This window comes from Saimiri boliviensis, chromosome 9, assembly GCF_048565385.1.
Source record: "Saimiri boliviensis isolate mSaiBol1 chromosome 9, mSaiBol1.pri, whole genome shotgun sequence".
Lineage (NCBI taxonomy): Eukaryota > Metazoa > Chordata > Mammalia > Primates > Cebidae > Saimiri > Saimiri boliviensis.
In genome coordinates, this window is record NC_133457.1 from 35,762,471 (window position 1) to 35,778,572 (window position 16,102).

The 16,102-nt window shown below is 39.0% G+C and overlaps 1 protein-coding gene across 2 annotated transcripts in view; it reads left to right on the plus strand.

Annotated features, from left to right (window-relative positions):
* Positions 1-16,102, plus strand: part of RAB5A (RAB5A, member RAS oncogene family) — a 39,115-nt gene that overhangs the window by 1,256 nt on the left and 21,757 nt on the right. Inside the window, exons 1-2 of one of the 2 annotated variants that reach the window (XM_074405718.1) lie at positions 383-1,711; positions 2,505-2,760. In XM_074405718.1, the coding sequence (XP_074261819.1) occupies positions 2,598-2,760 (163 nt within the window). In that variant the 5' untranslated portion in view covers positions 383-1,711; positions 2,505-2,597. Of the gene's footprint in view, positions 1-382; positions 1,712-2,504; positions 2,761-16,102 lie in introns of those variants that run through there. The other variant, XM_039480230.2, reaches the window with a different exon arrangement.

A 16,102-nucleotide genomic window follows, 5' to 3' on the forward strand; every position in this document is an offset into this window, starting at 1 on the left:
CAGGATTGCTCATAATAAACTTTATTCCTAAAGTAAAATGGAAATGATAACGCAGCATTTGTGTAAGCAAAGTACATGGAACAGTGCCCCGCACAAATCAAGGCAGTAAATTTTTTGATTAAAGAACCCTTAGAAGGATTTTAACTATAGAATGAATAAGTTATTTTCAAAAGATTACAAATGTGTATTATGCAAGATTCTTGTTTTGCGAAACGAGTTTCAGTAAGAAGTGAATACAAATGAATGCACGTAATTTTTAACCTTAGTGTTAGGCTAAGTGTATTTTTACTATTATTTCCTGTTTGAGATCCCTGGGCGGGGGTGGGGGGCTGGTGGGGCAGTGGGGGGGGGGCTGGGACAGGGAGTAACCACATTTGAGTAGCTTTGAACCTTAAAAGTCCAAGTGAAATCAGAATCTTGTTTGATTTTGATTTCTTTTTTTCTTAGTGGGAGAGTGGGAGTCTCGTGTCCCTGAAATTTTGGAAGTACCTTAGAAATTTGGAGCATACTGTCCCTGATAAATAATTTCTTTAGTAGTTAAAAGGATAAATGGAAAATGTTTCAGTTGATACTGCGTGTGTAATATCTAAAGATGTGTTGGTGCATTTGCAGTATATATGATGTTCTATTGATATTTTATCATTTTCTTATCAAAGGACCACATTATTGGCAATTTCAATCCCTACTGTTTGTATTAGAGATTATTTACATGTATTGTTTCATTTAATTCTCACAGCAGCTATGCAAGTTAGATACTATGGGAATAGAGACTTGGAAATTAAAGAGTTTGCCCAGGTGGAAATTGGTGTAGCCAGGATTAGACCCCCAAATCTAGTGTGGGGGGGGGAGGGGGCATTTTTATTTATACCTTGTTATTTGGAAGCAACTCAGACATTGTATCTTTAAATATTTCAGTATGTAATGGTAAAAGATAAGGACTCTAAAAAGCTAGTGTTTAGTTAAGGCAGGGAGGCAATTTTATTGCCTTAACACCTCATGGATATGTTAGTTCATTATGAAGAGCGTTTCTTATAAACTCAATTCATGAGGAAGGCATATTTCTTTTGTTTTTTGTTTTTAATATAGAAACAGGATCTCACTATGTTGTGCAGGCTGGTCTCAAGCAATCCTCCTACCTCGCCCCCAAAGTGTTGGGATTACTGGTGTAAGCCCCTGTCTCTGGTGCAAAAGGCATATTTCTTATATGAGGTAGCTAAATGAAATATAGCAGGGTTTTTAGAGAAGGAATCATCAGGTTTAACATATTAGCATATATTTGGATTTTGATTAAAGATAGAGGGAAACTGTGAACATTGGTTTGAGTGGATTGAAAAAAGTTCTTCAAATATTCGCTAATTCCTTAGAGGTTAAAAGTTAGCATTATTAGATAATGATAACACTTAGAAGTCACCATTCTGGCTAGTTTTTTTTAATGTGTTGTTTAAATAAAAAATAATGGCCTGCAGGCTGAGCATGGTAACTCACACCTGTAATCCCAGCACTTTGGGAGGCTAAGGCAGGAGGATTGCTTGAGCCTGGAAGTTCTAGATCATTCTGGACAACCTAGCAGGATAATGTCTGTACCGGCAGATTAGCCCAGCATGGTTCTGAGTGCCCTGTGGTCACAGCTACAAAGGAGGAAGAGGAGTGCTTGAGCCCAGGAGGTTGAGGTTTCAGTGAGCTGGGACCGCGACACTGCACTTCAGCCTGGGTGAGAGAGCAAAACCCTTTCTCAAAAAAATTAAAGTTTATAAAAAATGGCATGCATATTGTTCGTCCACAAACTACAAAAAAGTTACAGTTAGTGTAAGTAAATAAACAGAGTAATAATCCCACCACACAGAAAACAACTGTTAGCATTTCTAAGTATGGTATACTTGAGCAGATGAGGAAACAGTTTTAAGTCTTTCCACCATTAGGCACACAAACCCAGGTGACAGAAAATATTTGTTGTCCAAATTACCATTAAGCATTGTTTAACAGAAGACTTCAAATAATAGTAAATTCTGGGATCTGTTCTAAAAGCTTCCCAGTTATTAATAACATAATTTTTCTCAAAAGAATGTTAACCCAAGTAGCCTGGCTCTAGAACTTGAACTCTTGAGTCATCTCTCAGGTTCCCTGGATTTGAAACTCAGCTCAGTGTCACTTCTGTCATAGTAACTCTGTGACCTCAATTAAGCTTCTTCACATCTCTGTGCTTGCTTCCTCATTTATAAGGATTGTAATAATATCTCATTTTATAGGATTGTTGAGAAGTTAAGTACTTAAGTACTGCCTAGCACAAAGTTGAAGCTTTGAGGTTAGCCTTAAAAAAAAGTGATTTTGAGTTCAAATCCTATACCTTTAAATTTCCTATAAAAGATAGCGACATAATCTAAAGAACATTGAAGGTCTAGTAGAGTTTAAAATAATCATAATATGCTATAGGCAAAATTTAAAGTGATTAATAGTAAATTTGCTTTACTGATTTGTATATTTACTTCATAATTGTTTCTTTACAGGTTTCTTTACCTCCAGAAAGAAGAAGATTGACCCCTTGAATTCTGGAAGTTCATTGAAGAGTCTGAAATTAGGGATTTATTTCAAATTTGGACATGGCTAATCGAGGTGCAACAAGACCCAACGGGCCAAATACTGGAAATAAAATATGCCAGTTCAAACTAGTACTTCTGGGAGAGTCTGCTGTTGGCAAATCAAGCCTAGTGCTTCGTTTTGTGAAAGGCCAGTTTCATGAATTTCAAGAGAGTACCATTGGGGGTGAGATTTTTTTTTTTCCCTGCTTCATTTAATCAAATCATACGTTGACAGAAAATATTTTGATGTTCCAATTGTGTGATTATGAATAGCTAAAAAAAGTCACAGAATGAAGAAAAGAGTTATTCAGCTGACCTTAAGCTTTAAAACTTGCCTTTATCTTTGTTGAAACGATGTCTTTTTACATTTGATTGTTTGGTTAATTCCATGTGGTTATATTGTAGCTAAAATACAGTTAAAAACATGAGTGGAATCAGTGTTTCAAGTTATAAGATTTGATCCGGTATCATTTCTTGCTGACAACTAGAAGCTTCTTCAAATTAATCCAGTACATATTTGTGCTCAGTTATATTGGTTTAAAACGAATAGTAAAAAAAAAAAAAGGCAACCTTAAATCCTGATCTATATAACTGAACTATTTGTGAATAATTTATACTTGTCAAATTAATTAAATACTGTTAGATGTACTTTTTTTGTTATTTGAAAGATGGGATCATGCTGTTATATAGACTGGAATGCAGTGTCAGGATCATACCTTACTGCAAATTGCAGCCTGAAACTCTGGGCTCAAATTATCTTCCTGCCTTAGCCTGCCAAGTAGTTGGGCTTACGAGTGCATGCCATCCTGCCAGGAAAGTTTTTTGTTTTTTGTTTTTTGTTTGTTTTTGAGACAGAGTTTCGCTCTTGTTACCCAGGCTGGAGTGCAAATGGCACTATCTCGGCTCACCGCAACTTCTACCTCCTGGGTTCAAACAATTCTCCTGACTCAGCCTCCCAAGTAGCTGGGACTACAGGCGTTCACCACCATGCCCGGCAAATTTTTGTATTTTTAGTAGAGACGGGGTTTCACCTTGTTGACCAAGGTGGTCTCGACCTCTTGACCTCATGATCCACCCGCCTCGGACTCCCAAAGTGCTGGGATTATAGGCTTGAGCCACCGCGCCCGGCTTTTGTTTGTTTTTTAAGAGTCAGAGTATTGCTGTGTTTCCAGGTTGGTCTTGAACTCCTGGCCTCAGGTGAGCCTCCAGCCTCAACCTCCCAGGTACTTGTGGTTACAGGTGCTCCCTGCTAAGATGTACATGTAAGAATGCGCCTAAGCTGAAGGAAGAGAAAAAGTGATTATTGGAAAGGGACATGACAGGAGAATGGAACCTGGATAAAAAGATGAAACAAGGGAAAGAGTAGGCACTGCACAAGGTGGTTATGGTGGGACAGACATGAGGGGAAGGTAAGATGCAGGGCAAAAAGGGGACAACAAACAGTGCAGTATTGTCAAGAGAAGACGTGAAATGCGAAAATTGAATTTTAGCTGGGCGTGATGGTGCATGCCTGTAGCCTCAGGTATTTGGAGGCTGAGGCAGGAGGATTATTTTAGCCTAGGAGTTCAAGTCTAGCCTGGGCAGCATAATGAGACCACATCTCTTAAAAAAAATACATTAACTTTAATCAAAGAAACCTATAATTATATAACAGTGGGACAAGATAGCCTCTTTTGTGCCTCTGTTTTATCTGTGAAATGATGCTTTTCAATAAGATGATGTGTAGGAAGAACTACACAGTTTGAGATTCACAATATTTTGCAAGTGATATATATATAAGCAATGCTATTTTCTAAGGTATTCATGTATATATTTTAACCCCATATTGTAAAATTAAAGTCAAACTTTTGAAATACATGAAACAGGTAGATACCAACTGGCATGTGGCAACTTCTTAGAATCTTTAAGAAGCAAAACTTTATACTGTGCATTTAGTGAGTGCTCTTAAGCAAATACGTTTTAGAATGTTATTCATAATCTTAAACCCATTCTAGTAAGATAATTTACAGAACTCTACTACCTCCTGGCCTTTGTGTATCTTGTTACAATGTTATATTAGAATGCTTTATGTTTTTTTTTAATGGTTGAGTATCAGAAAGCATCATGGAGCTTTTATTTCGGGTCAGAAGTGTTGGCATTTTAAAAAATATTAATACACGATATATTAGATATCCTTTGTGGTTTTTTTTTTTCTGAAGGCACATCCATATGTGATTTTTTTTAATTAAGACAATTATTTTTAAATTTTTAGTAAAATATTAAATATTATTTTACTAAAATATTGTTTTACTAATATTTACTAAAATAACAGTAAAATAATAAAAACTCTGAAGTACTGTAGTATAGAACTTAATTCCTGCAGAGATTTGCAAGAGCCAGCTTAAGACTAGAAATTTTATCTTGTTTTGGATACTCCACTTCTAAGTTTATTTTATTTTAATAATAGCTCAAGAAGGATGTTTAAAGTAAAAATATAACCCCATATCCAGTGTATCATAAATAATATTTCTGATATGTGTGTATCTATGTATAATCTCCATTTAACACCAATTAGAGTGTCTGGATTTCATTAATGAATTTCGTAGATTTTAATTTCTATGTATAAAGCTTCCTATTTAAAAACAAAAGGGAATTTGCATCCAAATTTCTATTTTTTTTTTTTTTTTTTTTTTTGAGACAGGATCTCTGTTGCCCATGCTGGAGTACAGTCTTGCAGCCTTGGCTCACTACAACCTCCGTTTCTCAGGTTCAAGCAGTTCTTGTGCCTCAGCCCCCAGGTAGCTGGGACTACAGGCGTGTGCCCCCACTCCTGGCTAATTTTTGTATTTTTAGTAGAGATGGGGTTTCACTCTGTTGGCCGGGCTGGTCTTGAACTCCTGGTCTCCTTGGAGATCCACCTGACTTGGGCTGTCTAAGTGCTAGGATTACAGGCATGAGCCACTGCCCCAGGCCAAATTTCTGTTAATCCTTTTTGGACACTTTTTCACTGTCCTGACCCCATGTTAATACTATTCAGGAGGTATGACAGTACCATTATGATTACAGCTGTGGACACTGTTCTTTCATGCTCTGTGTTCATAACTCTTCACTTTTAGGAACTAGAGTATATCTAAAGCATTTAAGAATTTTAAGGTTTGAGCTATTTCATGATAAACCCCAAAGGTCTGTAACTTATAGGTAAAATGTATTTTCGTTTTGGCTGACATGTAGTAGAAGTTACCTGAAAAATGAAGCCAGCCAACTCTTTTGCATTTCAACTGTTTGTTTGTTTATTTGTGAAGGAGTCTTACTCTGTGGCCCAGGCTGGAGTGCAATGGTATGATCGCAACCCACTGCAACCTCAGCCTCCCTAGTAGCTGGGATTACAGGTGCACACCACGACTCCGAGCTAACTTTTGTATTTTTGGTGAAAACAGGGTTTTGCCATATTGGCCAGGCTGGTCTTGGACACCTGACCTCAAGTGATCACCTGCCTCAGCCTACCAAAGTGCTGGAATTACAGGTGTGAGCCACCGCACCAGGCTTCAGCTGTTTATTTTTTACTTGACTGTTTACATCTCCTAACATGAGTTATTTATTCTGAAGCAGTCACTTAAAATTTTCATCTCTATTCGATTGTGTTTGAAGGTGGGTATCATATGTTACACTCTTGATTTGTGGATACTGGATTCATTAAGAAGATCAAGATTTCTTCTGTAATGTGTGTGGTTCTTCCTAAAAACAGTAACTTGGTTTAAGAATTCCTCTTGCCCTGGGTGGTGTGGTGGCTCGCATCTGTAATCCCAGCACTTTGGGAAGCTAAGGTGAGCAGTTCATTTGAGTCCAGGAGTTTGAGACCAGCCTGGCCAACATGGTGAAACCCTATCTCTACAAAAATGTAAAAATTAGCCGGGCATGGTGGCACACACCTGTATTCCCAACTACTAAGGCTGAGGTGGGAGAATTGCTTGAACTCAAGAGGCAGAGATTATAGTAAGCCGAGACAGCACCACCACATTCCAGCCTGGGTGACAGAGTTGAGAACCCTGTCTCAAAAAAAAAAAAAAAAAAAAATGGATCTCTGTTGCCTCACCATACTTCATGCCTCTTACCTGTATAGCACTCTTGATGAAATCACGTGCAAGAGATTTAGCAATTTAGAGAGTTCTAGCTTGCTTGTAGGGGTTTAAAGTTTGCATGACATTTATATTTCTATTCTTTGTCTAAAGTTAGCCCAGAGGTTAGCAAGGGTAGGCTCAGAGAGTTGTCTTCCTTCTTTACTTGGTATTGCATCTCTAGGGTCAGCAGCTCTTCAGTAAATACTTATTGAATGATAGGGCTGGCCATCTTTCACTTAGCACGTTAAATACCTGGAAAAACTTTAAAGATTTCTAATGAATTTCTCTTCTCAAAGAGTATTTATTTTTAAGAAGACATTTATGTGGTATTTGTAAACAAATGAATCCTCGGTGGTTAGAATATGCAGTGAAATAGCAAAGAATCCTTTTTTTCTTTTCTGAGAAAAGTGCTTCATACCACAGTATAATTTTATATGCACTAATCAAAAAATGTCTTATAGGCCGGGCGCGGTAGCTCAAGCCTGTAATCCCAGCACTTTGGGAGGCCAGGGTGGGTGGATCACGAGGTCGAGAGATCGAGACCATCCTGGTCAACATGGTGAAACCCCGTCTCTACTAAAAATACAAAACATTAGCTGGGCATGGTGGCGCGTGCCTGTAATCCCAGCTACTCAGGAGGCTGAGGCAGGAGAATTGCCTGAACCCAGGAGGCGGAGGTTGCAGTGAGCCAAGATCGCGCCATTGCACTCCAGCCTGGGTAACAACAGCGAAACTCCGTCTCAAAAAAAAAAAATTGTTGGCTGGGCACAGTGGCTCACGCCTGTAATCCCAGCACTTTGGGGGACTGAGGCAGGCAGATCCCCTGAAGTCAGGAGTTTGAGACCAGCCTGGTCCAATACGGTAAAACCCAGTCTCTACTAAAAATACGAAAATTAGCCAGGTATAGTGATGGGCGCCTGTAGTCTTAGCTGCTCTGGAGGCTGGGGCAGGAGAATCACTTGAACCCAAGAGGTGGAGGAGGTTGCAGTGAGCCAAGATTGTGCCATTGCACTCCAGCCTGGGCATCACAGCAGGACTCCATCTCAAAAATAAAAACATTGTTAATGCAGCTAGCCTAGTTTGAGAATTACATGTATAGGCCGGGTGCGGTGGCTCAAGCCTGTAATCCCAGCACTTTGGGAGGCTGAGGCGGGTAGATCATGAAGTCAAGAGATCGAGACCATCCTGGTCAACATGGTGAAACCCCGTCTCTACCAAAAATACAAAAAATGAGCTGGGCATGGTGGTGCATGCCTGTAATCCCAGCTACGCAGGAGGCTGAGGCAGGAGAATTGCCTGAACCCAGGAGGCGGAGGTTGCGGTGAGCCGAGATCGTGCCATTGCACTCCAGCCTGGGTAACAAGAGCGAAACTCCATCTCAAAAAAAAAAAAAAAAAAAAAAAAAAATTATTATTAACATACTATTTTACCTAACAGTTTATGGCAAGTCATTCTCAAGAATAAACCATTGTGGTTAAGAGAGACAGCTGTGGCCGGGCGCGGTGGCTCAAGCCTGTAATCCCAGCACTTTGGGAGGCCGGGGCGGGTGGATCACGAGGTCAAGAGATCGAGACCATCCTGGTCAACATGGTGAAACCCCGTCTCTACTAATAATACAAAAAATTAGCTGGGCATAGTGGCGTGTGCCTGTAATCCCAGCTACTCAGGAGGCTGAGGCAGGAGAATTGCCTGAACCCAGGAGGCAGAGGCTGCGGTGAGCCGAGATCGCGCCATTGCACTCCAGCCTGGGTAACAAGAGCGAAACTTCGTCTCAAAAAAAAAAAAAGAGAGACAGCTGTATCCAGATTGAAGTTTTTACTACAATGTCTGGCACAGAGTAAAAGTTAACAGTTACCATCACCACCATTGCTTTTGGCTGAGTCAGTTTTATCACTGTTGATACTTGTGTTGTATTGTCTTTACATAGTATTATCTTGAGATGGTAGCTGTTACACCTAGTGCATAGCATTTGATTTAGGATTTAGAAAATTTGAGGATTTGAAAAATTTTGTGTGTGTGTGTTTGTGTGTGTGTGTGTGTATATATATATATAATTTTTTTTTTTTTTAAACAGCCTGCTCTGTCTCCCAGGCTTGTGTGCAGTGGTGGCATCAAAGCTCACTGCAGCCTTGATGTGGGGTCAAGTGATCCTCCCAAAGTAGCTGGAACTGACTATAGGCATGCACCCCACACTCGGCTAATTTTTTTATTTTTTGTAGACAGGTCTCAGTATCGTTGCCTAAGGTGGTCTCAAACTCCTGGGCTACGGCAGTCCTCCCACCTCAGTCTCCCAAGGTGCTGGGATTAAAGATGTGAGCCACTGTGCCCAGCCCAACTATGTTATTTGTGGAAGTTTCTCAGAGGGAGAAATTACAGGGCTAAAGTACTACATGTATGTACATATCAAAGTTTTTTCTAGCAGCTAATTAATAATGTATACCTGAAAATTGCTAAATTCTTAAATGTCATCACCATTAAAAAATAGTGAGTACAAGGCACATGGCTCATGCCTGTAATCCCAACACTTTGGGAGGCCAAAGTGGGCACATCCCTTGAGACCAAGAGTTCAAAACTAGCCTGACCAACATGGCCAAACCCAATCTCTACTTAAAAAAAATGCAGGCCGAGCGCAGTGGCTCAAGCCTGTAATCCCAGCACTTTGGGAGGCCAAGGCGGGTGGATCACGAGGTCGAGAGATCGAGACCATCCTGGTCAACATGGTGAAACCCCGTCTCTACTAAAAATACAAAAAACTAGCTGGGCATGGTGGCGCGTGCCTGTAATCCCAGCTACTCAGGAGGCTGAGGCAGGAGAATTGCCTGAACCCAGGAGGCGGAGGTTGCAGTGAGCCGAGATCGTGCCATTGCACTCCAGCCTGGGTAGTAAGAGCGAAACTCCGTCTCAAAAAAAAAAAAAAAAATGCAAAAATTAGCTGAGTATGGTGACTATGGTAATTCCAGCCGCTTGGGAGGCTGAGGCATGAGTATTGCCTGAACCTGGGAGGTGGGGTTTGCAGTGAGCCAAGATAGTGCCACTGCACTCCAGCCTGGGCAACAGAGTGAGACTGTGTCTCAAGGAAAAAAAAAAAGGTGAGTATGTGAGGTGATCAATAATGAATTACCTTGATTTAGTAACCTCAATGTGTACATGTATCAAAACATCACATTATATATCGTAAATATGTACAATTTTTGTTTTTCAACAATACCTTAATAAAGCTGGAGTGAATAAAGTTACTTCCTAAACAGAGAAAAGCTAGCCAAAAAATTTAAATCTGAGTAACTCATGTTTTTCCAGTAGTAGAAAGCTTTCTACAGTTGCCCTTCACTTGTTAGCCTTCAGAATGACTTGTTTGTATAATCATAATCTATGCATTTATTTAATGTGCCTTTATCTTTTTGCATGAGCACATTGTTAAAGTGCTCTGGAGAAAGGATAGAAGACCTAGAGAGCAACCCACCAGCATGTGGTTTTTGATTCATGAGAAAAAGTGTGTTTTGAAATATTCATTCTACTTTCTGATACACTGATAGTTAAAATTTGTGGAAGTTAATTGTGGTTTCAAGTGAAAGAATATTATCTTTATGCGTGGTGTTTTCTCTTAGAAAATACATTTTGAGAATTTGAGGGGTTGTTCCCCAGAGAGGTTCGTAGAGATTTGATATTTCATATCAGCTTATATCACAACCTAAAAATATCTTTTAATCGTCTTTAATTATTCCCCAATGTCTTAGTTTAAATATATATATATTTAAATATATATTTAAATATTTAAATATATATATATATATATATTTTTTTTTTTTTTTTTTTTTTTTTTTTTTCAAGACGAGTTTTCACCATATTGGTCAGGCTGGTCTCAAACTCCTAACCTCAGGTGATCCGCCTGCCTCAGCCTCCCAAAGTGCTGAGATTACAGGTGTGAGCCACTGTGCCCAGCAGTTTAAAGTATCAGCTGTGGCTGCTTAAACATTCCTGTGAGCTGGGAGTAAGTATGCATGGTTCTAATCCTCACATGCTTTCATAAACATTTATGTGAACTCTGTTTACACGTTTGTAACATGAGAATATTGAACTAGGTCAGGATTCTTGTAGGCTGGGCATGGTGGTTCATGTCTGTAATCCCAGCACTTTGGGAGAGCAGGTAGGCAGATCACCTGAGGACAGGAGTTCAAAACCAGCCTGGCACTAACATGACAAAACTCTACTAGAAATACAAAATAGCAGGGTATGGTGGCATGTTCCTGTAATCCCAGCTATAGAGGAGCATGGTGGCATGTGCCTGTAATCCTAGCTACTGTACTCAGTAGGCTGAGGCATAATAATTCCTTGAATCTGGGAGGCAGAGCTTACAGTGAGCTAAGATCACGTCACTGCACTCCAACCTGGGTGATAGAGCGAGACTCCATCTCAAAAATAAAATACATATTTGTAGAGCAGATATTCTTATAAACTGTGGACTTTCCTCATTAAACAATACAGTAAATACAATTTAACTTTTGTTTTCTTAAAATTTATTTCAAGATTTGGAATCATGATGAGCATCAGTTTTTGCCCTGCCGTGCTTAATGTGTTGATGCCCTCTCGTGCTTTTAAGTAGTCAAGCTGTTTGGTAGAAGGATTTTGCAGAACAGCCCTTAGTGAAGTGCTTTCACTGATTTAGTAATTTGCTGCTTTTATTTGTTAATATGAGAAATATTAGGTTGTCTTTAAAACAAATCAGAGTAAAATGAGAAATCATCTCTGATGATTCTGATACTAGCAATCAGAGATGACTTTTTGGTATTGTTTAGGAGACATTGAGTAAACGTTGTAATCTGGTGCTATATATTAAAGGTTTGTAAAAGTGATGTTATATGTCACTTTTTAAAAATTAAGACTAAATCTCAAACTGATCTTCCTGTTACGTACTAATTTATATATATATATATATACACACACACACACACACACAAAGAGGATATACGTAAAAATAAAGTAGTCTCAGTTACATTCTGAAGAAATCTGTAAATTTGCATAAGCTTTAGTGCATGGACTTTGTGAGATTTATTCTGCCTGCATTTAGTCTACTTTTGCTAGCTTTCTGGTTCTTTGTTAAGTGGCGTGATCATGGCTCACTGCAGCCTCAGCTTCCCGGGTTAAGCAGTCTTCTCACCTTAGCCTCCTGAGTAGCTGGGACTGCAGGTTTGCGCCATCATGCCTGGCTAAGTTTTAAATTTTTGTAGAGATGAAGTTTTGCTATGTTGCCCAAGCTAGTCTTAAACTCCTGGCCTCGAGTGATCCTCCTGCCTTGGCCTCCCAACGTGCTGGGATTATAGGCATGAGCCACCATGCCAGGCTGCGTTCTAAATATGTAAGGTTTCTGGATAATTGATCTTTTCAGAGACACACTGAATGGCACATGAAAGACACTTGGTTTTGAATAATAATTGCTGGAGGCTGTGAGATGAGAAGCATTTTAAAATTTTTCTTTTAGTATAGAATAAGAATTCTTACTTGATGGAAACATGAGAAATAATGACAAACTGTTTCTCCCTTTTTTAGATCAAACACTGTAATCTGACATTACATATACATAATCTTATTTATGAAGTATGCTGAGTGAATTTATGATATGATAGCATCATTTGGAGTTACATCAAGGGCCTTTTCAGCAAACCTCCTTGTGAAGGAGAATAAAAATGTGTAATAGCAAGAAAAGCCACAAGAGTACTTTTAAAGGTTTTTGTTTGTTTTTGAGATGGGGTTTTGCTCTGTTACCCAGACTGGAGTGCAGTGGCATGATCACGGCACACTGCAGCCTCAGCTTCTGGGCTCCAGCCATCCTTCCACTGCAGCCTCCTGAGTAGCTGGGACCACAGGACATGCCCCTACTCCTGGCGAATTATTTTTGTAGTTTTGGTAGAGAAGGCGATTTGTCACATTTCCCAGGCTGATCTCGAACTCCTGAGCTGAAGCAATCAACCTGCCTTAGCCTTCCAAAGTGCTGGGAATACAGATGTAAGCCACTGTGCCAGGCCTCGGTTTTGTTTGTTTGTTTGTTTGTTTTAAACTCACTGGCTACCTTGATGTATATGTAAACTTTATTTACCTAGTTGCTAAATTCTTCAACATGAAGGTTAATTATTGAAGTCATATATCGGAGTTTAAAAATAAGAATGCTTAACAGATCATAATATTTAAAGTAAGTGTTTCTAACAGTATTCATTCTCCTTTCGAGAAAAGGTAGAAGCAAGATGAAGAACCAGTTAGTTATTCATGGATTTTCAAGCCCAGGTTTTCACAGTAGTAGTTGATGGATACTCTTTGGGTTCCAAAGAAGTGGGCAGTCTGATACGTGGCTTGTCACTGCATAATTATCAGATACCTTCACCTTTTCTCAGTCAGAAAATTGTTCTTTATCTGCATAAAACTAGAGACAAAATATGTTCCACTTAGTTACTATCATTTTTTAATGAATATAATTGTTTTTCCTCTATTACATTCATAAGTAATTTGTAAATTTTACAAAAATGTGACTTACAGGAAATAAATGATAATTTAAAGATAGGATACTTAAAATTATTACTTGTTATGTGATACATTCATAGAACTTAAACAGCATTTTCACGAGTCTCATCTGTATCTTACCACGGCTATGGGGAGGTACTAGTTTTACAGACAAGGAAACTGAAGCAATAAAGGTTAATTTTATGCTTGAAGTTTTACAACTAGGTGACAGCTAGAATTAAAGACATCTTTCTGAAATGCCATTCGTATTCGGGAATGTGCTGTGTATGTGTGTGTTTCTTGCAACAAAATTTGGTTCAAAGTTAGAGTACATATGACAAGCATTTTGTTAAATAATGTCTAGTATTTGACAGATGGGGCCTTTTTACTATATGTCACTTAGGGAAAATAATGTGAAAGTATTTTGAAAACAATTAAAAGAATATGAGATGAAATTTAAATTGTCCATATTCCTAAATTATCACCACCATATTATATAGTATCACATGCTGTATTTTAACTAATGACTTTAATTAAATACATTAATTTGTTCATGTGAGTCAAAGTTCAAGAGGTTTGTAAGCTTTGCAGTGAAAAATCTCTCCCTCCTCTTCTATCTAGCCTACTCAGTTCTTTTCCCCAGAGATGATGTTACTTTGTTATAGATCTTTGCAAAGTTACTGCTATACTCAAATCTATATATTCTTGTCCCCCTTTTCACGAAATTTGAAATACGTCAGACCTACTGTAATACGTTTTTTATTTTTCACTTTAATGCTGTTCTGGTTATTGCTGAGACACAAATGACTCCAAAATGTAGAGAGTTAAAATTGTTTTGTTATCTCTATGGCTCTGGTGAGTGGGCTTAGTAGGTGCTTCTCAGTCTGATCTTTCCCGTTTTTCCAGTTCATTATGGGGCAAGAATCATCCTAACATATCTGGCAGTTGGTTGGGACCTCAGCTGAGGCTGTTAGGTAGAACACACCTGCATGTGTGCCACCTGGCCTGGATTTTTTTTCACAGCATTGTGGCTGGGTTCAAGAGTAAGTGTCCCCAAAAAGAAGAATGTGGTGTGGAATGTCTTGTTGCAGCTGCCTTAGAAAATGCAATCTATTGGCCAGGTGTAGTGGCTCACGCCTGTAATCCCAGCACTTTGGGAGGCCAAGGTGGGCGGATCAGGAGGTCAGGAGTTTGAGACCAGCCTTGCCAACATGTCAAAATGCTGTCTCTACTAAAAATATAAAATTCAGCCAGGTGTGGTGGCAGTAATCCCAGCTACTCAGTAGGCTGAGGCAGGAGAATTGCTTGAATCCTGGAGGCAGAGGTTGTGATGAGCCAGGATCACACCACTGTATTCCAACCTGGGCAACAGAGCATGACTCCATTGCAAAAAAAGAAAAGAAAATACAATCTACTATAAGACCTATCTACACCAAAAGAGCATCCACATTTTTCTTGGCTGTAACAGCATTCCCTTGCATGGGTCATATTAGTAATATCAGTTCTCTAGTTTTAGATATGTACATTGTTATATCTTTGACTGTAATCATACTGTACTAAATAACAGTCATTTCTCATATGTTCTGAGTATATATGCAGTGTAAATTCCCAGAAGTGGATTGCTGTGTCAAAGATTATACTCCCTGATAAATTGTGACTCTGATAAATTTTTCCAAATTGCCCTTTAACCAGCAATGCACAGAAAGGTCTATTACCTTATTTTACTAACTCAGAGTATTATACTTTTAGGTCTTTTCCATCCTTGTAAATGAAACAGCATTTTCCCCAATATGCAAGGTCAAGCATCTTTTTGTATTTTTAAAGCCCATTGTGTTTGGTTTCTCTTTTCTTTCTTTTTTGTGATTCTGTCATAGCTCACTGCAGCCTCAAACTCCTGGGCTCAAGTGATATTCCCACTTCATCCTCCCTAGTAGCTGGGACTACAGGTATGCAGCAACACATACCTGATTTTTAAATTTTTTATTGAGAAGCATTCTCAGTATGTTGCTCAAGATAGTCTCAAGCTCCTGGCCTCAAGCAGTCCTCCTACCTTGGCCTTCTAAAGTGTTGAGATTAAAGGTGTGAGCCACCATGCACGGCGTGTGTTTAGTTTTTCTGTGAGCTATTCATAACCTCATGTTATTTCTATATAGATTTATTTATTATAGTTGCACTACTGCATTCCATCTGATTTATTAATGGTAACATTTCTCAGTACCTCTATATTATAGTCATTTTAGTATCTAGTATTCTCCTCTTTATTATTTTTTAACTGTCCCATTGTTGGACATCTGTGTTTGCGTTTTTGTTTGCTGTTTTAGGTAATAACCTAATAGGGGATATCTTAGAATTGTATTCCCCCCAACCCCAACTTATTTTTGTAAGACCAATTTCCAGAGGTGGTTACTGAACCAAAAGGAATTTTATCCTAATAAAATTCTTTTATAGGATCAAAAGAATTCTTGTCTTCATCATGATTTTTATCCCTTAGAGATACACCCAGTTTCTTTGGGAATTGGCATAGATAATTATATCCTAGGATTACTGGTTTCCTTTAACTTAATGGGGATTTAAAGTTTTCCCTCTCTGTTCTCTCTTCTTTAGTCTTCTTTTCTATTATGTTGTAAAATTCTCAGCTATCAGAACTTTTGTTTTTGTTTTTAGAGACAAAGTCTCCTTGTGTCTGCCCAGGCTGAAGTGCAGTGGCATAATTACGGCTTCACTGCAGCCTCCACCCCCTGGGTTCAAGTGATCCTCCCACCTCAGCCTCCCAAGTAGATGATACTACAAGTACATGTGCCACCATGCCTGGCTAATTATTATTACTATTTTTAAGACGAAGTCTTGCTTTTGTCCCCCCGGCTGGAGTGCAGTGGCGTGATCTTGGCTCACTGCAACCTCTGCCTCCCAGGTTCAAGCGATTCTCCTGCCTCAACCTTC